At 42.0% G+C, this 25,747-nt stretch overlaps 1 protein-coding gene across 20 annotated transcripts in view; it reads left to right on the top strand.

Annotated features, from left to right (window-relative positions):
• The window catches only part of ERLIN1 (ER lipid raft associated 1), a 59,527-nt gene that overhangs the window by 11,382 nt on the left and 22,398 nt on the right, over positions 1-25,747 (top strand). For 10 of the 20 annotated variants that reach the window (XM_042856129.2, XM_065551644.1, XM_042856128.2 and 7 more), the window contains exon 2: positions 3,130-3,253. In XM_042856129.2, coding sequence (XP_042712063.1) covers positions 3,226-3,253 — 28 coding nt within the window. In that variant the 5' untranslated portion in view covers positions 3,130-3,225. Of the gene's footprint in view, positions 1-3,129; positions 3,254-12,765; positions 12,852-13,864; positions 13,912-14,317; positions 14,500-25,747 lie in introns of those variants that run through there. The other 10 variants (XM_065551641.1, XM_065551637.1, XM_065551640.1 and 7 more) reach the window with 2 other exon arrangements.

The raw sequence follows: 25,747 nt of genomic DNA, 5'->3' as shown, positions 1-25,747 counted from the left end.
GTTACGGTCTGTCAGAGCAGGATGAGATTAATGGCCCTGCACACTTCTGTCCAACAGTCGACTTTCCCACTCCGAACTGGTTAGTGACTGATCGGTAGCAGTCTGGAGTAGCCAGCTTCCACAGTGCAATTGTCATGCACTTCTCCAACGACAGGGCAGCTCTCATTCTCATGTCCTTGCGCCACAGGGTTGGGGCGAGCTCATCTCACAGTCCCATGAGTGTGGCTTTCATCTTGCAAAAGTTCTGCAGCCACTGCTCGTCATCCCAGATGTGCATGATGATGTGATCCCGAGCTCAAAAGCAGCATTCCACTGTGGTCAGCACCTCCATGAATGCCACAAGCAATCTCGTGTCATAGCTACTATGCGTGGCGAGATCAATGTCGAACTCTTCTTGCCTTTGTAGTTTAAGGAATAACTCCACTGCCACTCGTGACGTGTTAATGAGAGCGAGCAGCGTATTAGTCAACAGTGCGGGATCCATTCCTGCAACCCGAAGAAGCAGAGTGTGCAGTACACAAACGGTTGAAAGATGGTGCCAAATACGGACGGAAGCACAGGGATTGCTGGGATGCGAAGCAGTGCATCACGGGGCATTGGGACAGGACCAGGATGCCCTGCGACCCCCTCCGCCTTCCCACAACTCTTAGTGGCAGAAGAGGAAGAGATGTTCTGTGGGATAGCTGCCCAGAGTGCACCATTCTGAACACTGCTGCAAGTGCCGCAAGTGTGAACACGCTATTACGCACACAACAGTGGTTTTCTTTCAGCACTCTCTGAGCGGCGATGTAACTCCGGCAGCGTAGACCTAGCCTAAGACAACAACTTGTATTTGAACTATAACATATCTTCTAGAAACACTCCCAGCCTTGATTAATATTCGTCAAGCAATGGAGAACCTAGCACACTCCTTGGTAACATTTTTCATTTGTTAATTACACTAATTGTTAAACATTTGTGCCTTTTTTTCAGGTTTTCTGACCTGAACTTAGTCATTGGCTCTTGTTTTTCCCTTGTGTGCTAGTTTAAATAGTCCTCCACTATCAGCTGCCTGTATAGGTAAGTATAGACTGTGATTAAACTTCTTTTTGATAAAATAAATAGATTGAGCTCCTTTAGTCTCTCACTCTCAGGCAGATATTTCAGACACAAAGCATTCTTGTGGCTCTTCTCTGAAATCTCGTTTGCCAGCATCTTTCTTGAAATGTGGCATCAGAACTGTCAGAATTGTAAAAGTCTCACCAATGCTGCATACAGAAGTAGAATCATCTCCCTGCTCCGACTTGCTGTACCCCAATTTATACAGCCACGAATTGCATTTGCTGCCTTAGAGCACTACACTGGGAGCTCATGCTCAGCTGCTTATTTGCCATGACCACAAGATCCCTTTCAGAATCCTGCCTTCCAGAATAAAGTCTTCATCCTGTACTGTAATCTACAGTCTCCCCAGTTCCTAGATGTATGAAGTGTTAAAATGCATGTGGTATGGTTGTACCAAGTTATCTATATTGCCCTGTATAAGTGCTTTATCCTCGTAATTACCACCTGTCAATTTGTCATTTGCAAAGGTCGTCAGCAATGGTTTCATATGTCCTTCCAGATCATTGATAAAGATATTGAATAATGTTGGGGCAAGAACTGATCCCAGTGGAATGTCAATAGAAACGCTCTTCCTGGACAATGATTCCCCATTAATGATACCTTTTTGCGATCTATTAGTTACACGCTTTTTAGTCCATCTAATCCACTTTTAAGCAGAATGTAATGCAGTTTTAAATCAAATGGTTTCAGAAGACAAAAGTGTATTATGTAGATAGTTATTATTTTCATCAATCAAACTTGTAATGTTGATTAGAATTAATTATATTTCCTTCCTTCAGTTCTTTGATAGTCCTGTATTTCTGGCTAACTGGCTTGTAATTCCTATTTTATCTTAACTACTCTCAAGCCTTGGTGCAGCAGTGGCTTTCTTGCAGGTCTCTGGAACTTCCCCAGTATTCCAAGATTATTAAAATTTAACATTAGTGGTCTGTTACTGTAATGATAGTGAGTGTTGGGCAGGAGAGAAGAAGAGGTTGAAGAATGGCATGGAGCCAGGAGAGTTCAGAGCTGGCACTGTCTAGCTCTGCAGTACGTGCACCACGTGTGGTTCATGGGTTGTGATCAGCTGGTGTGTGGGTTGATTAAAAAGAGACTTCAGTCTTTATTCTGAGCTCAGTAACATACAGAATTGCGTAAAGAACATGTGAGAAGCTCCACATGTCTATTTAAGATGAGTTAATTTTAAGTTGCTAAGGGAAGCAGAAGGAAATTCAGAGACAAGAACAGAGAATTAATCTACCCTGATCATAATTGACTGCGTGAATTGTGCAGCAGTACTGACAATGTTGCTTTTGAAGCGAGAGCATACAGGGGCACCTCCCCTTTAATTTCTGTTCAGGGATGGAGAAAATAATGTCTCCATTGCCCACCCCCTCAAAGAACAAGGGGGAAAAAACCCCAAAATCTTGTGACTGGCTAGAGGAGCAGCACTGAAAATGCTCCTCCTGCTCCTTTCTAGCTGCTGACCTGAGTGGCTGAAAAGAGGAGGCAGCTGCAGAGCAGCCTTCTGCCATTTCCTGGGATGCAGATTACAAATATGGGTTGCAATTGCTCTTGAATTTTAGATGTAGTACACAAGGTCTTAAAACATGGAAACAATTGATTAAGCTGGATGGTGCTAAGAAAGCTCGGGCCTCTGAGTTGAGACACCTTAATACAACTGAGTGGGCAAAGCTCTTGTAGTTGGGTCTGTGGAGTACTGGTGAACCACATGGTACTAGCTCCTTCTCATCATTTCCAGCTGACAAACCACATTAAATGAAGTTTAAAATATATACAGTACTCCCCTAATATCGTCCATGTAAGTATAGTATTGTCGTGCAATTATGAGCAGGAATGGAAATGGTCTGTGATCGAGAATGGTAGAGGTGTGTCTGAAATGTTCTCTGTGAAGTTGTGGTCTGCATTATAAAAAGGTTTGGGAGCCTCTGCTATTAAGAAAAATCCATAGACGAGAGAGGGATTAGGGAATCCTTTTCATTCACTGACTGCAACATTGGTGGATGACCATGTGTTTTGTTCCCACAGATGACGTTAGTATGACTATGGGCCAGCCTGGGGCGGTAGTGGCAGCTGCTGCAGGAGTCCTAGTTCTTCTCCTCTACTCCTCCATCCATAAAGTTGATGAGGGCCACCTGGCAGTGTATTACAGGTACTATTCCAATGAGTACATCCAAGGTTCTCAACATTCTGGGTTTAATTCTCTACATTACGGTTCATCCAAGGAAGGTCTTATGTAAGAGATTGCCCTGCTCCATGTTCTGTGCCTGGGCCTCATCTCAGGATGGGTAAAGAGGTAAAAAAATTGACAACCTAATAATCATGAGATATTAAAAAAATGATTTCTAGTCTGTCTGGATTTTGAACTCCCCTGTCACCCTAGTGCGCGTGAAATAATTACAGGGTTAAAATTCAGCTTTAAATGCATACAGACAGGCTCTAGCTCCCCAGCTCCCTCCCCCAGTACCCAGAGCCTTTCCCACAGCCCTATATGCTTGCTTCACAACTCCCACACTACTGTGTGCCTAGTCCCCAAGTCCCTCACGTCCCCCCTCTACCTAGAGTCCTTCCTGATCTGACTCCCCACTCCTTCCTGCACCCTGTATGCCTGCTTTCCAGCTCCCACCAGGCAGACCTTTCCTGAACCTCTGGGTGCCTGATCCTGAACTCCTCACCCTCCCTGGGCGCCTGTTCCCTGCCCAGCGCTCTGGCTTAGAGCCCTTCCCCGCTGCTCTGTGTGCCTAGTCCTCACCTTCCACTTTAGGAGGCCAGCTCCCAACTATGTCAAAAGGGAGCAGTGGGGGCAAAAAACCTAACTGGCTTCAAGACTGAATTTGATAAGTTTATAGAGGGGTGGTATGATGAGACTGCCTACAATGGCACATAGCCGATCTGTGACTGTTAACAGCAAATTGCTCCAGTGGCTGATGATGGAGCACTAGATGTGGAGGGCTCTCAGTTATTACAGAGAATTCTTTCCCAGGTGTCTGGCTGGTGGGTCTTGCCCACATGCTCAGGGTCTGATTGCCATATTTGGAATTGGGAAGGATTTCCCCCCCCAGTCAGATCATCAGAGACCCTGATGGATTTTTGCCTTCCTCTGCAGCATAGGGCATGGGTCACTTGTAGGTTTAAACTAGTGTAAATGGTGGATTCTCTTAACTTGAAGTCTTTAAATCATGGTTTGAGGACTTCAGTAACTCAGCCAGAGGTTAGGGGTCTATTGCAGGAGTGGGTGGGTGAGGTTTTGTGGCCTGCGATGTGCAGGATGTCAGACTAGATGATCATGATGGTCCTGTCTGGCCTTAAAGTTTGAGTCTGCACAAGTTGTTTTTTGCCCAAGTTTTTAACTGGCATGAATAGGGCAATGGTCATTCGTACTCAGTTTGCCACAGGTCTTGTCTGCCTTAGGTTTGTAGCTATACTCAATGTGTGTCATGCACTGGGACCATGACCCGCCCTGAACACAGGTGTCCTTAAGGCAGCAACACTGGTGTAAAAAGTCCAGTGTAAGCAAGACCTTAATCTGCTGATACTTAAGAATAGGGAATGAAGGAAACAAGTTACTTCGGTCACAATCTAGCCAGTTGCTGAACTTTCCATGGGTACTGGCTGATGATAAACTACCTAGAGCAGAGCTCCCCAGACTGCTCTGTGGACTTCTTGCAGGCAGGCCATTGGCTCCTCCTATTCATAGATTCCAAGGATGGAAGAGACCATTATGATCTCCTGTATAACGCAGGCCAGAGAACTCTCCCCCCCCCCCCCCCCCCAATAATTCCTAGAGCAGAGCTTTTTTGCTGGGGGGGGGGGAGGGGGAGGGAAATCCAATCTTGATTTAAAAATTATCAGTGATGGAGAATCCAGCACGACTCTTGGTAAATTTTTCGAATTGTTAATTACCCTCACTGTTAAATTTTTTTGCCTTTATTGGATCATATTTGACCTTTCTCTGTTAGATTGAGGAGTTCATTATTAATATTTGTTCTCCATATAGTTAGACTGTAATCAAGTCATCCCTTAACCTTCTTTTTGTTAAGCTAAATATATTGTGTTCCTTGAGTCCATCACTATAAAGGCATGTTTTCTAATCCTTTAATCATTCTCGTGGCTCTTCTTTGAATCAATTTATGAACATCCGTCTTGAATTGGACACAGTATTCCAGCATTGGTCATACCAGTGCCAAATACAGAGGTAAAATAACTGCTCTTCTCCTGCTTGAGAGTCCCCTTTTTATACATCCAAGGGTCACATTAGCCCATTTGACCACACTATTGTACTGGAATCTCATTGTCTTCCTCCCTTCCCCCAAAAAATCTTTTTCGGTCACTGCTTTCCAGGATAGAGTATGGCCGACATTCTTAGTTCCAGGATGTATGCTTTTACATACGTCTCCATTAAAATGCATGTTGCTTGCTTGCTTACTAGGCGATCCAGATCACTCTGAATCCGTGACCTGTCCTCTTCGTTATTTACCACTCCCCCAATTTTTGTGTCATCTGCAAACTTTAGCAGTGATTATTTTTCTTCCAGGTCATTGATAAAAATGTTAAATAGCATAGGGCCAACAACCAATCTCTGCAGGACCCCACTAAAAACACTCCCACTCAATGATGATTCCCCATTTACAATTGCATTTTGAGAATGATCATTTAGTCATCATTTAATCCATTTAACGTGTGCCGTGTTAATTTTACCTTCTAGTTTATAATCAAAATGTCTTGTGCAACCAAGTCAACAAAAAAGATATCAAATTAGTTTGATCTAGTTTCCATAAACCCATGTTGATTGGCATTAATTATATTCCTTGACCTTAGTTATGGAGATATACCTATCTCATAGAACTGGAAGGGACCCCGAAAGGTCATAGAGTCCAGCCCCCTGCCTTCACTAGCAAGACCAAGTACTGATTTTTGCCCCAGATCCCTAAGTGGCCCCCTCAAGGATTGAACTCTCAACCCTGGGTTTAGCAGGCCAATGTGCAAACCACTGAGCTATCTGTCCCCCCGTTCCTTCTGTGCTGTAGACACATCAGGCAAGTCCAGTTCCTCCATTGATTATGGTAACTTGCTAGTTGTGGTGTTTCTTCCTAGGCGATGCCAACACCTTCCTTTTCTTCTATCACGGTCTTCAGCCAATTCTTCCTTGGCCTTACTCACTTTCTCTTTCTTACCACAAGTACCCAATTCAATGCTTGCTTAGCATGCCTCCTATTTTCCATACAATTTACTTGCCCCAACCACCTGAACTTTTTGTCTTTGGTTATATTTTCTAACATCTCCTGCTTTGTCAGCCCTCTTACTCTTGTGTGAATCGTTCAGTGTCGTTTTCAGCCTTCTGGAATGGACAGCCTCCAATCTCTTTTTGTTAGCCACTGTTATAGGCCAAGTCTCTGCTCCTTATAGCAGCGTGATCCTTACAATTGCACAGTATAATCTGACCTTTAGTTTGTGCAGATCTCTGTGTGATCAAATGTTCCTCCTTCCAAAAATGGTGTTTGCTTTTCCTAATCTCATATAAATATGATGATTACAGCCACCTGCAGATGTTGTCACTATCCCCAGATAGCAGAATTTTTCTATCTGTTAGATTTCTTTTCCATCCACTTTTGCATTTGTTGCCCAGTTTCCTACCTTCATAGTCTTGGTTTTCTCTGCTTTTACTTTCAATACTTTTTTTTTTTTTTTGGCTTCCTGTTCTGCCCTAGAGAGCATCAAAACAAAGGGCAATCATTCTGTTCTGTGTTGTACTTAGTAAAGCTATGTTGCCTGCAAAGTCAAGGTCTTGTAACCCATCTCCACTAATCCATTATATACTGTCCACCATGCTGCTTGTTGCCCACATCATCACCCAGTCTATTGCTAATGCGAAGAAGATTGGTGATAACACACACCCTTGTCTAACTCCAGTCACAGTGTTGAACCTCTCACCCAGGCCTGTAATTGATCTTACTGCGCATCTGTTTCCATAGCTTGTCTGATCTCCCATTGCTCCTAGCAATATTCCACAGGGTCTCTGTGAACCCTATTGGATGTTTTCTTAAAGATGAGAAAGTTGAGTAAGGTGGGGTTTTGCCATGCAGTAGTTTTTCCAGTGATCTGTTGAAGAGTGAATGCGTGTTCCCAATGTGATGTACATCGATAGAACTTACCCTGTTAATTATATTACTCTCCTTTAATTCTTTATTAACTGAGTGCTGTATCAGCAGCTACATTATCTTGCCTGGGATCAATGCTAGACTGCTAGGCCTATAATTACCCAGGTTCTCTTGTTTACGTTTTTGAATATTGGTACATTAACTTTCTTCCGGAACTTTCCCAGTATTCCAAGATTTATTAAAAACCAACATTAATGGTCCAGCGAGCTCCTTAGCCAGCTCTTTTAAAATGTTGAGATGTGTGTTACGTGGACCTGCTGATTTAAAAAGGTCTAACCTTAGTAGCTGCTGTTTAACATCCTCCTACTTGTTTCTAGTTGCTGAATACCACTAACATAAGTTAAATGTACATTATTTTCCTATTATATATTTCCACATAAGCAATTGCTGTAGATGCCACAGAGATTTTATGCGATTGTGGTTGAGAAGAAATGACCAGCGGACAGTAGTCTCTCTTCTAAGATATGGGTGACCCCAGGACACTGTTTGGAGCCTCCAGTCCAAACAGTACTAAATGCAGAAACCAATGGCAGTGTAATTGTTACATTCCCCAGCATTTATGGAATGCAGAAACGAAATCTCACAGCCTCCTTCACTTGGCCATGGTGCTCACCTTGCAGGCTTTGCTTTTCTCTTTAACATATACAAATGGTATATTGAACTGCACCCTAACTAGATAAGCAGGAAATATAAGATCTGGGCTATGCTGCCCTTGGAACCGTCCCTTTTCCATTAAATAAATCATAAATATAATTGGGGTATTTCCCAGGTCAGCAAGCACAATGATGAATTCATTGTCACTTGGGGTATGTCTACACAGCAATTAAAAACCCACAGCTGGCCTGTGTCAGCTGACTCTGGCTCACAGAGCTCAAGCTATGGGGCTGTTTAATTGTGGTGTAGACATTAGGGCTTGGGCTGGAACCCAGGTTCTGGGACCCACAAGAGGGGAGGGTCCCTGAGCCTGACCACCACAGGGTATTGGGTACTAAAGTGTTCACTGATGTAATAGGAAGAACAGTTCCCTTGACTGCAGGAATCATTGGGTGAGATTCTCTGGTCTGTGATACACAGGAAGTCAGACTAGATGATCTATTGGTTCCTTCTGGCCCTAACATCTGTGAAAAATCACCTTGACCTTCAGTTATTACATGCTCCACACAGTGGACAAAACATCTATTGCGTTTGGAGAGATTAGTGAAGAATTGAAGGGTTTTTTTGCAGCCCCTCCAAAATGCGAGGGTCAAATCTGACTGGTCTTTAACGCCCTGTGTGGCTCATCACACAGCGGACACCTGATAATGTTCTGCTGCACATCTTCAATTTTCCTACATTTTTAAATCTTTTCAGATGTTCCTAACTTCATTTAAAATAAGTTGGTTTTGGACTGAGATGCCTCTCTTTGCCCAATTAGAAGTTTCAAAGTTCAGCTGTTTTGAGGTTTCTTCTGACTTCCCCCACAATGAGTGTAGTCAGATTTTTTTTTTTTTAAGTAAGAAATATTTTTTTCTAATCTCTCCATTCTTAAATGGCTCAGCAGTTTTACCAATCTTTCTAAAAATGTCACCTTTTGGCAGAGACCGGCCATGGGAGTGTTCAACCCCAAAAATAAATCCTTCAGGAACTCTAAAAGTTAAATCTGGCTATTTCTAAAGGAAGCTGCTTTGTAGCCCTAACTGTAGAAGTTATCACCAACTGCTGTATTCATTAAGTTGATAATACTTATGGCATCTGCCTTATGCTTGTCACTTCTGTTTGTGTTGTCGGGTGATCAGCTGTCTTGTACTTCATGAGTTATCCAAATGGGATTTCATCTGGGCCAATCCTATATTAAACTGGGGCTAGTATTTCTCCTGTCTAAAGCATTAATTTTATCTGTGGTCAAATGTTTGATGCATCTATTGTTTCTCATTTGGAGGGAACTGTGGTTTTAGAATGTGTCCTAAGACCTCATGCCTAGATGTAGGAGACTAATAAGATGTGGGAAACTATATACACATACACAAGAATTCGCATAAACAGATCCAGTAGGGAAATATTTGCCATGATTGGGCCTGTGGGAGCTGAAGTCCTTAAATGATGGTGTGGACACTGTGGTTGTGTAATGTGTTAAGTCTGCCACTGCTTGGTTTCACAGACTTTTTATCTCAAACCTATGTGTGCAAGTTTGTATGCTAACTCTGGATATTCTTGTTATCCCAAGAATAAATGGGATATAAATGTCCCATCCTTTTTTAAATTTTGTTAAATTCATGGCCTCAACTACTTCATGTGGCAGTGAGTTCTACAGTTTAATCACGCATTGTATGATAAGGCACTTTTTTGTTCATTTTGAATTTTCCACCTTTTAATTACACTGGGCATCCCCTTGTTCTTGTGTTGAGACAAGGATAACAGATCTTTCCAATCTCCCTGAGCAGTCGTCATTTTAGGTACTTCTGTCATGCCCCCTCTTATTGGTCTCCTTTTCAAAGTAACAATCCCAGTCTTTGCAATCGCTCTTCATATGAGTCTTTTTCTAGGCCCTTGATCACTCTTGTCACTCTTCTGTGAAACCCATCTAGTTTTGTAACTAGAGATTCTCATTCTTGGAGATGAGGGGTGACCAGTGCTATACACAGTGTCCACATGAGGCCGCACCATTGATTTATATAATATTCTCTGTATTATTCACTATCCCTCTGACATTTCCTCCTCCCTTGCCCCACATATTCAGAGTTTGATGCTTCCTCTCCAGCCGCTCCTAAGGGACTGAGGAGAGTAAATGGGCCTTGCATTGTGCCCAGGAATAAGGAAAGCAGAATATTCTGTTATGGACAAGCTCTGTTGTATTGTTAGTGCACCTTGGGAAGCCGGTAGATTGGTTGTGTAAGGTGGAAGAAACATAGACAGCAAGAAAAGAGCTGAATGTGGGATTGTGCTCTGTATAAACAGATGGTACAGTTCTGCAGCTCTGATACTGACGTTATTAGTATGCTTTCATTGGAAAAGTAATTAGCAACTCCTTGATAATTTGACTGAATTAATACATTTTTCTGTAATCTGTTATTTCTCTTTGGGATCCATCTTTAGCCATGATCCTTTTTGTAACTTGCACAATTTAGTTTACTTCTTAATTATCCTGAAACAACCATCCCCTTGCTTGATAGGCTCTTCCCGATGCCTGACAAACAGCGGCTACACTGGAAGTTTTTTGTCGGCAGGAGAGTCGACAAACAGTGACTACACTGCTCAACTGTGTAGTGTAGGCATAGCCTCTAAAACCTGGCTGGATTCAGCACAAAAATAAGTTTTAACTAACAATATAATTCTTTCCTCTGTTGCCCTGGGAATGTCCCCAGAATGCAACTGCAACATCGCAATTATTAGGCATCTCTTTGTTTCCTATGGTACTTGTGCTCTCACAGAATGATGCTCAAAGCAGGTCCGCAAGTAAATATCAGGAGTGGGTTTTTTATAAAGTTCAGTTAGTTAAAACTTCATTCCACTGTGTTCCACCTCACTGTAGCTTGCAGGGGGAGGAAGGGGACAACATGACACAACAGAGGCTTTCAGCACACACTCATATCAGCTTCAAATCCCAATTTCATTTTGGTGTGCAGTGTTTCTTTGACTGCGCACATTTGTTCATGATAGCAGTGGTCTAGATGCTTCTTTTTTTAAATAAAAATTGAATTTATATAAATTAAATTCTTCTATTTCAATATTTTTATTTAAAAAAAAATAAAACTAGTTCAAAAGTGACAACCTATGTGAAGACCTAAACTTAAAATCTATTAAAATAACTCTAAATTAAATACAAATAATATTAATCAGTACATACTGAAAGTGACACCACTGAATTGGTGAAAGTCACTGGCTAAGCACTTGAAACCAGAGTTTGCTGAAGTGCTAATCTTCTGCCAGCAGAAACATCTACTACAGGTGCAGAGAGAATATTTTCTTCATTTCAGTTCATTCAACTAGTTCAGTTCAATGACTACTCATTCAAAGTTTGAGACTAACTGTGATTTGCAAAAGGATAGCTTGTTTTTCCTTTTCCAATCTCTGAATAAGAACTAGGTGTGAGAAATGAGATGTACTAGATGTAAAGTCTTGAAAGACATAGTGACAAGAGACAATCAGTTCAGTTCACTAACTGCAGATACTTCCTTTGTTTAATAAATCAGTTTTAAATGCAAGACATGTTTTGACAAACTTTTCTTATGTATCCTGCACATTCAAGGTAGTTTTATTTAACTGAAAATTTAAAATGCTGGTTTTGTGCATTTCTACTAAAAAGAAAATGATGAATGATGCATTTCTTAAACTTATTCAGATTCTTAATTTTTACTCTAAGCTAAATAGTTACCTAAATAGTGTATCCTCCTGATTAGCAAATAGAAGTATCAAATTTATTGTAAAGACTGTGTTTAGTTGCAGATCAACATGCTTTAGTGGTAACCCATCAATGAGAATCAGCCTCTTAGTTATTTTCTTAAAAAAAAAAAAAGTACAAATGCAAAACACTATTAAAATTAATTATTTAAATCAAAGTTTCCTGCTTGCTGATTGAAATCATGATTACAATTGGTGATTTAAATAGCTTTGATTTAAATCAATCTCCCACGATAGACCATCGAGGGGGAGTAGCTCTGCATGTTTCTGTAATATTGGTTCTAATACCTCAGGGTAGCTATAAGTTTATTGCTAGGCATAGAGTGCCCGCACAGCCCCTGCATTACCAGAATCCACCTGGTCACTTAGAGATCCCTTGACTATGAATGGTGCTATCCGCAGTGCCAGCCTCTTAGCAAAGCCCTTGGGTTAGTATGCACTCCTCTGTGGGATGTTAATATGGAAGGAAGAGGAGGATACTGAAAGTTGTGATTTGATGTGCATGTAAAATAGTGTTTTCCAGAGCTCTGTTTTAGAAGGAAGATAGTCTCGGATAGCAGCCTTGGTTTATTTTAAATTCTAGCTCGGGTACTACTGAAGGTCTATGCAGGGTTGTGTTACTGGAAAAGGCTTAGCAGGAATACCCCTCTTGTCTACGTCGCTAGTGTGAAGCTGGCAAACTGAACACAGCAGGTACAGGACAAATGTTATTTTGTACCAGTACCCCATAAAAGAGCTGATGAAATCAATAATTCCTGGGAAACTTTTTGTATTTAGTCTGCATTGAATAGCTTGCTCTTTAGTCCAGTGACCTGTTAGGTCACAAGTATATTTCCTTTACCATATGTTTCTATAACACTGTGTATTAATTCAGCCCTGTCAAATTTGATTTGCCCGGGCAAGTGACTTGTTTTGTTTTTGGAGGATGAGCAAAATAATCATTCTCACTCTTCCATTGTCAGTCATGGTAACAAGCAGGCTAATAGAGCTTGTCTGAGTTGTTATGACTTATTGATCTATAGAAGCTTGTGGCCATGTCTGTCCAGTACTCTGAACACTTACCAGAGGTCTGGAAGAGTCAGTACATCTAATTCTTCACCTTCTTGAGAACTGACCCATTTGTCTCTTCACAGGGGTGGTGCCTTATTAACCAGCCCAAGTGGACCAGGCTATCACATCATGCTCCCATTCATTACCACCTTCAAATCAGTGCAGGTTAGTAACTTCTCACAGGGGAGCTGGAATAGGGTGGGGTTGAATGGGATATCTGTCGAATGTGACAGTGGAGCTGGAATTTTGCCTAAATAAAGGCCATGTTAGCCAGTTCTCAGTAGCATAAGAGCACACTAGTTTGGCCCACTGATCAGATTGTAGCCACCCTCTTCTCTGATGTTGGGGTGCAACCCCTGGTATGCCCATAGTACTACAGCTTCCAGTATGCAGTATGGCCTGTAGCAGCTGCAGGTCCCAGAAAGCAATGATCCATTTTGCTGCAAGAGGCCAGGCCCCACTGCACATGGCTGTGCACTACTTAGTAGATCACCATGGACTACATTTGGTCTATTGCCTTTTGTTGTGCTTTGCCCTCCCCTGAACTGTTATCACTACAGTGAGTTTGGAAGGGCTGAATGAATTAATCTGCTTCACTGTGGCTAGAGGTACTGGTGGCTTCCTGACACCATGTAGTGTGGAAACACCCTGCACTGCAAATGAATGTGGGCTCCATGCTGTTTTTCCAATGGGAGCTCTTCACTGGCACAAACAAAAAGCTACTCGCTGGCCCTGGGGCTCCTGCCTTGGGACGCTTCCGCTGTCGACACCATGTGTCTTCCCAATACTTGGGTCCGCAAGCATTCACTTTGCCATTTGCCAGGCAGGGAGTTGCACTCCTTTTGGGCACTGAGGGAAGGAGAGGAAGGGGGAAAGACAATGGAGTTCCCTGCACCATCCCCTTCTTCCTCAACCATCACAGGGAGTGGGTGCTAGAAAAGTTCCTTCTGCTCCCTGCCTATAGCAGCCACAACCCCCAACAGCCTGAAGAGCGGTGCTCCTCCTAGTGCATCCTCCCCATTCTCAGCAACCATTACAGAGCATGAGTGCTGAGCTTCCAGTGAGCGTATGGCCTGAACTGGGCTAGAAAGTTCTGCAAGGGCCTGTCTAGGGCTTGGCTGTTGACTGGTAAGTGACTGGTTTCTCTGTGAGCCCTGATTACATGTCTCTTGTTTCAGACAACATTGCAAACTGATGAAGTAAAAAACGTGCCTTGTGGGACGAGGTATGTTGCTCCTGTATGTTCTTCCTGGATGTGGCAAGCCAATGTGATAGGTCTAATTCTCAACTTGTGGCTAATTCTCTCGTAGGCGCTAGCTTTTGAGGGGGGTTGGATATGACAAAGTCTGTTCAGAGTGTTTGTCTGGAAACATAGTGGATATGGGTGGGAATAGTAATGGTTGCTCTTACATTGCTCCCTGCTGGGGCCAGAACTGACTTTCTGCAGTTGTCTGTGCATCAGTGCCGCTTTCTCAAGGGTGTGTTCTTGTCTGTCTCTCTTGTTTTACTTTTCTCCTGTTATCTGATCCTCCTCCACTCATTCTTTCGCTTAACCAACCTCTTAGTGCTTCTAGTTTGGAATTCACTCTCTAATGACAGAAGCCCGACCACCGATTTCCATGATATCCTAGGAAAACAAGAACAGCATCCCCTTGGATTGGGCTTGCACAGTTGGAATGTAGTCCCACCACCTGAAATGAACCCTGACAAAAAGCCAGGATCTGGTTCATCGCAGACTAATTGTCAGTCTGGATGGTCAGAAACTTTCTCTGAAGTAAAAGAGCAGATGAATGTTGTACAAGATGCAAACCTTGTAAGTAAAGTTTAGCACTTCAATAGCATTTAAATATCCAAGTGCTGTCTAAGCATTAGTTAAAGCAGCAGTAACAATGCATTGTGTGTGCAGAGCTTATCTTCACAAAGTATCCCAAAGTGTTTTATTTATACACATGTTCATGGATTGTTAATGTTGCAAAATCAACCTCTTGGGTCTGGAAAACTCTAGAACTGAAAGTTTCTTCTGAAACATTAACCTAGCTATATTGCACATCCTGTATATTTTATTGCATAAGTCAGTAATAGTCCACTCGTTTCTGTGGGTCAGTTAACGAGATCCTGCCACAAAATGAAACACCTTTCTTGAATTATCGACCAATCAGCCTAACTTTGATACCTGAAAAGGTACTGGAACAAACTGTAAGCAATCAGTTTGAAAGTACCTAGAGAATAATAAGGAATACAGCAGGCCCGCGGTATATGTCAGGGTTGTGTTCTTGAAAAGGGTCACGTATACTGAAACGATGTATACCGGGGACCTGCTGGTACAGCAGTGGCATGGGCAGGAGGGGGGTTTGGGGCGCGGGGGCTTCTTCTGCTCCGCCTGGCGCTTCTGCTGAGGCGTGGGAGCTTCTCCCGCTGTGTCCGGCGCTCCTGCCAGGGTGCAGGAGAGCAGAGCGGACTTGCAAGCCCCCGCTCCCCGGCTGGAGCGCCGGGTGGGTGGTGTGGGGCAAGTGCTGGGGAAGAGGGGGCTGGATGTATACATCTCCCCCTTATCCCTTATCTTGCATATCTATCGCTGATCAGTAGGGGAACGTGTGCCGATTCACGTTGGTCCGCATATCCATCATTTGCAACTTACAGTACAGTATTGCAAATGATGGATATGTGGATCGGGACCAACGTGAATCGAAACAAGTTCGTCTATTGCTGAGCGATGGATATGCGAAACAACGGATAAGGGGGAGACGTATACCGGGGACCCCCTGTAGCCAACATAGATTTGTCAAGAACAAAATCATGCCAAATCAACTTACTTGCCTCCTTTGACAGGGTTACTGGCCTACTACAGAGTGGGGAAGCAGTAGATGTGATGTATCTTCATTTTAGTAAGGCTTTTGGTTCAGTCTCACATGACATTCTCATAAGCAAATAAAATTACTATAAGGGTACAAAACTGGTTGAAAGACCGTACTCAGAGTAGTTATCAGTGATTTGCTATCAAACTGGGAGGGTGTATTTGGTGGGGTGCCACAGGAGTCAGTCCTGGGTGCAGTAGTAATCCAGTATTCTCATTAACTACTTGGATAATGGAATGGAGATAGGGTGACCAGATGTCCCGATTTTATAGGGACCGTCCCGATTTTATAGGGACCGTTCCGATTTTTGGGTCTTTTTCTTATATAGGCTCCTATTACCCCCCCCACCCCCGTCCCGATTTTTCACATTTGCTGTCTGGTCACCCTAAATGGAGAATATGCTTCTAAAATCTGCAGATGACACCAAGCTGGGGGGAGGGGTTGCAAGCACTTTGGAGGAAAGGTTTAGCATTCAGGATGACCGTGACAAATTAGAGAAATTGGACTGAATTCAACAAGATGAAATCCAGTAAAGGTAAGTGCAAAATGCTTCACTAGGAAGAAAAATCAAATGCACATCTACAAAACGGGGAATAGTTATGTAAGTGGTAGTACTGCTGAAAAGGATCTGAGGGCTGTAGTGGATCACAAATTGAATGAGTCAGCAATCTAAGGCAATTGCAAAAAAAGACTCCTCTTCTGGGGTATATTAAGAGGAGTGTTGTATGTAAGACATGGAAGGTAATTGTCCGGTCCACTCAGCACTGGCGAGGCCTCAGCTGGAGTACTGTCCCCATTTCTGGGCTCCATGCTTTAGGAAAGATGTGGACAAATTGGAAAGTCCAGAGAAGAGCAACAAAAATGATAAAAGGTTTAGAAAACCTGACCTGTGAGGAAAGGTTAAAAAAAAAAAACGGCATGTTTCATCTTGAGAAAAGATGACCGGGGGGCGGGGGGAACCTATAACAGTCTTCAAATATGTTAAGGGCTGCTGTTGTCATAATGAGGACTGTGATCAGTTGTTCTCCATGTTTAATGAAGGTAGGACAAGAAGTAATGTGCTTAATCTTTAGCGAGGGAATTTAGGTTAGATATTTAAGAAAAACATTCTAACTATAAGGGTAGTTAAAACTCTCGAATAGGCTTCCAGGGGAGGTTTTTGAACCCCCATCTGTTGGAATTAATATTATTTATGCAGGGTGTTACCATGGCACTAATTTAACCATAAATTCCTGTATTAAATCCAAAGGCCACTTATACAATTCCTCTAAACATTCCTTAAAAAGCCTAAATAATCAATGTACTACATCCAGCAGTAACAAAACATTTATAAACGTTTGATCAAGATACTTACAAACGGGCTAAACCCTGGGGTGTTTAGACTTGTATTGGTTGGCTCCAGCATGGTCAAGCAGGTATTAGCAATCTTTGAGTTTACTTTTTATACCCTTCAACAAATAAGTGATGTCATTCCCAATTACTAATTTTAGCTAAAAACCCATTTGAGACAGTTGCTCCTTATTTCCAATCTTAATCTAGATAAGATTTACAATTTCCTTTCTTCCCAAGGCCTTTCCTCCCCTCCTTGCTCACCTACAATTTGTCCATTGCCTCTCTGTTCACATTGGCTTTAACACTGCTGTGTGGATTGGGAAAGGCCATGTTGGCTCACTTTGAGACAGAGTCATCGTTTTATCTGCAGTCACCCCCATTGGTCAGAGGCCTTCTTTTTAGAACTTCCCCTTATTTCATTAGTTATTCTTTGAACCAGACATCATCCTTACTTCATTCCTTCTGGCGTTATGACTCGTTATTTTCAACGCCTTCCTTCTACCTGCTAATCAGGGCCTTTCTTTACAACATACCTATTTCCTTAACTAAATTCAAGCTAACTCTAATTCTTTAGTTTGTATTTATCCTACATTCTCTGCCTTAAAAACCTACATGCTATGTGGGTTTTACTACATTAAGCATTTTAAACATAACTTTTATGATTTTTGCAGCATCTTACATAACCATTAAATTTGACCATACAAAATCAAAGTTTGTTACCACAATTTACATTAACTACCCTAGCTTTAAATAACAGTAGTTACCATGGATATAATCGACTTTGTTTAGGCTTGTTCCACTGCCAGGGGCTAGTTAACTCCTGAATTCCCTATTCTTGGCTATTAATATTTTAAGATCCTGGCTCAGGGGAAGAATAGGATGCCCACACTTGGGTACTGCTTTCATAGTGTCCTCTTGTAATCTGAATTCAGCTTGTATTTTAGTTACAGTGGATTTTGTTGTGAAACTAAACATTGGCCACTTGGAATAATACTCTGGGTCCACACAGTGGTTTATTTCCAGCCTCCACACAATATTTACCATTCCTGGCATAAGAGGTTTTCACTTCACCAGTTCCCCAGGGTCTCAACTGCACTGTGCAGATTGGAGATGACTCCCCCAGAGTGAGCCCACATGCTGGCAACGGTGTCTGTAAGACTTTACAGCTGCTGCAGATGTAGGTGTCCCCCATTGTGAGCAACAGAACAAGGCCAAGGCTTGCCAGACCTTGTCATTATTTTGCAACAGTATTTGAAGAGAAACAAACTCTTTTAAAAACTTATGGGTTAGTGTCTTCCAGTACTCCCAGTGGTAGCACTCTAATAATGGTTTGAACGTGGTGTTCTGCAGTTATTGGATGGGATAGTATGAGTGGTATAAGGAGTACTATACCAAGTTTTTAATTTCTCTGTGGTGATGAGGGCAATTTACCTTGCTCTATATGAGTGAAGATGGCCTTGATTTTTGTCTATATGTTATGGCCCTGGTTATTGGCCTGCTTTGATCTTTATTAGTTTGGTTATCTATTTCATCTACTTTATCCTGTACTTCCTTAAACAAATTAACTATGTCATGCATGTTATATACATTCTAAAGTTCTTAATATGTTCTTTGCTGTGCTCATTCATTGGACTCAATAGGTCCACAGCCAACGTGTGTTGGAATGCTCGGTTGTGTTCCCGTGGGGTGTGAATGTCCACCTGAATCCAGCTTGAAACCACCCTGTACAGCACTGATGGATAGGCTCCATCAGTTTTGTCTTTGAATTGATTCAGGTGCCTTTTCCTCTACATTTCTGTCAAGAAAGCCTTTCTAATAGTCCTCTATCATTTTGCCATACAGTGGCCAAACCCTGGCGCAGACAACCCTTTTGTCAACTGCAACAAAGTCAAATTCAACAACACAGGTACATATATAAATTGAAAATCATTGCACAGCACTTCTTTAAGGGGCCTTAATACCAATTAATTACTGGGTCCTACCTCCACCTTAGAGCATTGTGAGTTTTTATTTTTTCTCCCTCTGCCCCTCCCCCAATGTACGGTATTTGTGCCACCTTTATTTCTGCCCTTCCTGATTCTCAAAAGGGCACATATCAATAAGCCCTCATTTGATTAAATTTTAGCTGAGTAGCATCTACTCCTCGATCCTTGTTTTTTGATCTTCTATTCATACCAGATAAACTGCAGGGTTGGCTTTTTGTATTATATAGTAGGCCTCCCTCTTGGTGCCGGAAATGTTTTGATTCCTTCCCCCTCCCCCCCCCCCCCCCCCCCCCGATGTTCACTGCACCATCACTCTGTCCCCTACTTGCCAATCTACACTTTGGGCTGGTTTGTTAAAGTATGCCCTCATTTTGGCATGAACCTGCCCCTGTTGCTGTGCCTGGATAAATCCGTTTTGTTTTCCCTGGTGGATAGCTTTCAGCACGAACCAGGCAATTGTTAACATGAATTTTTACATCTTTTTTTTACAATGGGGCCACCACGCTGCCTTAATTAGTCACTGATAAGTGGTCTCGGCATTTTGGTGGGCCATCGATGGCACATCATACACCAGTCTTAACATTTTCCTGTTAAGGGGCTGTGGTGGAACTTTCCCTGGGTAGGAGTGATTTTACCATTTAACTCCCCAAGCATTACTTTCTGTGTAGGAGGATATCTCTGGATCAGATTCTTGCAATGTTACTAAATCAATGGTTTTTGCTTGTGCTCAAATGGTAAAAGCAAGAACTGGATAATCGGGCGTGGGACCACACCAAAGCATGGCTATTAGCAGCTTCATTCACTCTGTTTTTCTTGCTCACTTCCCCATGTCTGGCATGAGCTTTTACTTTATCCAGATATACCACTGAGTTAGCCCATTTACCTGCTAGTTCCCACATATAGGACAAAAGGGCTTGATAGCATAAAGGCTTGTAATCTGCACTGCAAAATGAATTTGCACTACACCAAGGGAGGTTGTTGTTAAGGCATCCCAGACCCTTACAGTCTGGACATATTACATTAGCTGGTACTTGTCCTTTATTCCTGAGTGATAATGCCTCTGCTACAGCAGCCAGTACAGTATACAGTGTGTGAACTACATCTGTGTTGCACAGGTTCACCCTGAACCGAGAGAGCCCAAACCATAAATTCTGTGACGGGTCCCTTTTGGTATTAGGACAACCCACTAGCATATATTGTCAGATCCTCAGCGTGCAGCCCGTCAGAATGTAAATGTATGTACTGCACATGGATAAAAGGGATAGGGGCCCCTCGTGAGAGGGAATTTCTCTAGGACACTTGTATGGATTACCATTAATGAATAGTCCTGCTGGCAAAGGTGAGGGTTGTTTGAGGACAGACTTCAGTTTGGTGCTCTTCCAGCAGCAGGAACCACAGTGTCAGTCTAGGACTAGACTGTACCGTTTTTAATTTTACCAGACAGAAGACACTGTAGAGGATGAAGAGCAATGTACATTTTTATGCGTCCCAACCCTACCAGATATCTGAAAAGTTCACAGCAAAAATTGGTTGTCATAGGGAGTAGACTTCCTTTCAACTCCATTGAGTACTCTGGAAGAGTAAGCTTTCTCTATGAGAAACTGAGTTAACGCAGTTGAAATGGCTGTGTCCTTGGTTGCTACAAACAATCCAAAAGCCAAAAGGTACAGTTGCTTAAAACATGCCTAAAAAGCCTAATAATAAGCAATTTACTATATCCAACAGTAACAAAACATTTATACACATTTGATCAAGATACTTAAATGGGCTAAACCCAGGGATGCTTAGACCCGTATTGGCCAGCTCCAAAATGGTCAGGTAGGTATTAGCAATGAACCTTTTAAGAGTTTACCCTTCAAGTTCACCCTTATTTCCAGTCTTTATCTAGGTAAGATTTACAACTTCCTTTCTTCCCAAGGCCTTTCCTCCCCTTCTTCTTGCTGACCCAACAGTTTGTCCATTGCCTCTGGGTTCACATAGACTTTAACACAGGTGTGTGGATTGAGAAGAGCCATGTTTGGCTCATTTTAAGACCGATCTTTTTTCACATCTATCGGTCAGAGGCCTTCTTTTTAGAAACTTCCCCTTATTTCATTAGTTATTCTTTGAACCAAACATCCTCCCTACTTCATTCCTTCTGGCCTTATAACTCATTATTTTCAATGAATTCTACTTGCTAGTGACAGCCTTTCTTTACAACACACACATTTCCTTAACTAAACTTAAGTTAACCTTAATTTTTTAATTTCATATTTATCCTACACTATCATTAGAAGTTTTTATTAACAGGTTGGACAAACACCTCTCAGGGATGGTCTAAGTTTAGCACAGCGGGCTGGACTTGATGACCTCTCAAGGTCATTTCCAGCCCAACATTTCTGTAATTCCCTAACCTCCCGGTACATGGTTCTATGTGTTCCATTCTTCTGTTGTCATTTCAAAACTTTGTTTTGACTCATCACTCCAGTTGTGTTGCTCTCATACATGGTAGCTAACAATGTGAAGTGTCAGAGGAGGAGATAACATTCTCAGTCAAGCTGTGAACCAGACTTCCAAAGGAGATTAGCTTCATCCAGAGTGTGACTGCTCTTGGCTCATTGCAAGATTCTCCCTTTTGGCAAAGCATTTCCACCAATACTGGCACAGTAGTGATTTTATTTGTGAATGTAATAAACATGATATACTTGTGTTATATTCCAAGAAAAGTCACCTTATTCAGGGAGGGGGGACAAGCAGAAATCCTCATGAGGTTCACAGGAAGCCTGACCATGGAGATTCAGTCCACAGGGGAAAAGCTTAGATATACAGTGTTGGGCCCTACAGACAAACTAAACGCTTCCCAGATATGCCTGAACAGCTCATCATGTTATCTAAGATATGGAGTATCCACTAGGAAAGGCTCTGAGGACTATAGCTGGAGAGAGTAGTACAAATGATTAACAGAAATGTCTGGATTTAGCAATGTTAATAATGACCCAAGGAACATCAAATACTACTTATGTGCAATGTAATTGCAGTTGCAGGGGAAACTGCTTAAGGACACAAGCTTGAAAATCTCATTTCCATCAGCAGAGGTTGTACCTTGACTCTAGTATAGTTAAAAGTAAACTCTATGATGCCTGTAACTGGCAGATGCAAGCAAAACAAGCTTTTCCCCTGTATTTTCAATGTATGTACTGTGCGTGTGACAGCTCTTGTGCCGGGTCAGTGTTGCTGGGCTGTTGGCCCATTGCAATTCCTATCTCCTCATTAGCATAGTGAGATCACTGTTATGCAGGGAGAGCATGTGCATGCTCTGTCTCAAAGACTACGGGAAAGTGTGAACCGATAGCAGCAGCAAAGCTGAAACAGAAGAGGCAGCTGGTAGGTGTACACTCAGAGGAAAGGAGCGAGCCCAAGCATGTTTGGGAACCACCCAGAAGGCTTTTCTAAATATCAACAGCAGAGCAGTAAATCTTTACAGTGTTTCTTAAAATAGAAATTTTCCAATAATTCGGCCATATAAATTGAAGGGAGATCCTACAGGAAAACAGTTTTTTGCAGTTAGTCAAGTTTAGGAAAAAAAAATATATATATATATATATAATATAAAATCAAGTTGACAGTGTCCCTTTTAATTACTGGAATTTCCTATCTCTTGAGAGCTTGACTTTTCCAACTTAACATGAGAATTTAATTTAAAGCACTGCACACCTTCCAGCTTCTGTCATAACCGAGGCAGGGTTCCAGCAGATGACAACTTCATTCACTGTCCAGCCCTGGTTCATGCACAGAGCATGTTCCATCCTGAGCACCGAAGCAGGATTTCTATGGAAAAAACAGTATGGAATCATGTAACTAAAGACTCTGTGACAGTGCATATGCACAAGGGAGATGAATTAAGGCTGCACAAGCAACCTTAATTCTGGCATTTCCTAACTTATAACTGTTTGACTTTCATTCTTTTATCATAGTTCTTTGCGTGAAAGGAACTAGGATTTTTATAAGGAGCACATGGAGTGTGGGGGTACACATTCCATTATGTAGAATCAGATTGACCACAGCAGTGTCGTCTGTGGGGTCTGAATGCAGGAACTTCAGATCACAGCAAAGACCTCTTCCCCTTGAGCTAAAGGAATAACTGGTAGCATTAGTAAGCTATTATCCTCTGCAGACTAGTCACTCCCAGGAAGAGGATGCATGTTTGCTAGGCATCAGAAAAATGTTGAAAATCAGGATTTATAGGTTCTGTTTTTGGCTTTGGCAGTCCAGTGGTTATAGACTGCATAGCCAAGTACACATTTGGCAGATTCATTCTGAGCTTCATTGTGGATGAGATTTAAATCTGCCATATTGGAGACCTTGATTCTATTCTTATCTCTACTTGAAGTGTGACCTTATGCAATGTCTGTAACTTCATCTGTAAAATGGGGGAATATTAGCTTGCCTCACAGGGTAGGAGGTCTGAGGCCTTGTTCAGTATTGAGGGTTGTGAAGTGCGTAGGACCAGGCAGTGAAAGAGCTAGTTTTTGTTTTTTTGTTTTTTTTTAAAAACTAAACTTTTTAATAGTTGACAAAACTGCCCATTTTTTTCACTAACCTTGTTCTTAAAACTGGCTGATGTTGTTGAAAGTTTTAAAATAAATTCAGTCTGAGGCAGAGAGCAAGGTTGAAAGTTTGTCAAGATAGTTAGGCTTGAACTTGTGCTCTCTTGGCTCCAAGGCCAGTGTGCACCCTCCTAAGCTAAAAGATATTTTCATGTGGTAGATGGGCAGGCATTTCCCTAGGCTACAACACATTTTGAGGTGGCTGGCTGCTCACCAACGCTTAGGAGCATGAGCAATGCAATTAGAATACTTAGAATATTAAGGAGCAAGAGAAGAACAAGGTCTGCTACATGTGTTGCAGTGGGTGATTTTCAGAGGCCAAATATCTATCTGTGTCCGTGGGGTAAAGCATCTCTCAGGATGACCCACCTGCCAAATTTCAAGTTCCTTCTCCAAGCCAGGGAGGAGCTAGAGTTGTTTAAAAAGTTGAATATTTTTTAATAATTGACAAAACTGCCCATTTTTTTTCACTAACCTTAAAAATGGCTGATTTTTGTTGAAAGTTTTAATATAAATTCAGTCTGAGGCAGACAGCAAGTTGAAAAGTTTTAGTCAAGATTGTTAATGTTGGATAAAGGTTGAAGTACGTACTATCAGAGATTGAAGTGTCAGAAGAGGTGCTAGGGCAAGTTGGTAATTTTAAAGAGCAGTAAGGTACCAAGCCCAGTTGGTACATCCAAAAGTTTTGAAGAAGCTTGAGTATGAAATGACTGAGCTGCTAACAATGGCAGGTGCTTGTGCATGTTAGGATACTGAAGGAATGGGATGGAGAATAATGCTGCGAATGTTATAATGTCATTATATAAATCAATCTGGATATTGTGTGCAGCACTGGTCACTTCATTTTAAACAAAGATGATAGAAATAGCGGGAGCTCAGAGAAGGCCAGCGCGAATGCTTAAGGGCCTGGAAAATCTCTCATTTGAAAAGATTGGGATTGTTACCTTGGAAAGCAGATGAATAAGAAGGGATGTGATAAAAGTGCATAAAATAATGAATGGTCTAGAAAAAGTAGATTGGGAACTTTTGTTCTCCCTGCCTTCTAACACAAGACCAAAGGGACATTAAATGAAACATGGAAAAAAGAAAATATTTTTCCACACAGTGCATAATTAGACAGTGGAACTTGCTGCCACGGGATATTGTTGAGGCTAAGAAATTAAGATTCAAAAAGGGATTGAACATACATGAATATCTGAAGCTACTATAACTAATTCTTACAAAAAAGGCATTGCAGTGGAGATAAAGCCTCAGTCATTAGCATTTAAGCCACTCTCCAATGATCAGTGATGAGGAGACCTTCACTGGGGGAAGATTATGCCTCCTCTGTCTACTCTGGGATTCTTGCAACTTCCTCCGAAGCAGCTAATGCTGGCCACTGTCATACCCAGGCTACTGGGCTAGATGGGCCACGGGTGTGATCCAGTCTGGCAATTCCTGTATTCTTAAAGTTTGTCAAAATTATAAACAGGTTTATAATGTAAGGTGTTGAACAATCTTATCTCTCGGTGCCACAGTGCATTCAGCCATGTTTGTGTAAAACTGAAAATCTCTGAATATAATAAAGCCTCAAATCTGTGGCCTACATATGTGCAATATGGCCAAGTTTAATTGCAGGAGAGACTTACACTTTTTGCATTTCCTGACTCTGGAGTGCTTCATATTGTATTAACTGAGAGGATTTCCTAAGAAAAATCATCCAGATCATATTGATCAAGGAGTTCCCAGGTTCAGCCAGCGGAACCCATGATATCATAAACAGGAGTTCTTCATTGTTGGGGCTGTGCTTAATCACTTTCTGACTCAGAAGTTCTCTTAACTACAGGCACCCACCCTTGACAGACCTAACTCAGTCCCCTCCCCGGTGCCAAATGATGCTTGTCAATTCCTCGCTATGAAACATTCTCATTTGCAGTGCTTGTAAACCCCTATCGTCGTGGAGCCCTTAAATGGGAAATCCTTAAAAAGAACCGAAAAATTAGCACATGTGGAATTGCCAAATGTAACAGTGTATAACTCAAACTAATGAACTGACTTCCTTCAAACTTGTCTTGTCTTTTAAGTCTCAGTGAGATCTGCAAAGCAACCCAAGGCTGAAGTTTGCAATAAGAGCCATGCTTGAGTTATCTGAGCACAAAAATTCAGCTTGGAATATACAAGATCAGTGTTTAGTGTTTATACTTGTGTGATTCAATAATGGCTTAGCTCATTTTGCTAAAGCTTTCCCTCCAAATATTACTTTTGAACTGAGAGAAAGCATGGGAGATCCTAGCCCCAAAGGAATATGTGTTTGAGAAAGTTAT

This window comes from Chrysemys picta, chromosome 7 (assembly GCF_011386835.1).
Source record: "Chrysemys picta bellii isolate R12L10 chromosome 7, ASM1138683v2, whole genome shotgun sequence".
Lineage (NCBI taxonomy): Eukaryota > Metazoa > Chordata > Testudines > Emydidae > Chrysemys > Chrysemys picta.
This window is presented reverse-complemented; position numbering and strand designations above follow the sequence as displayed.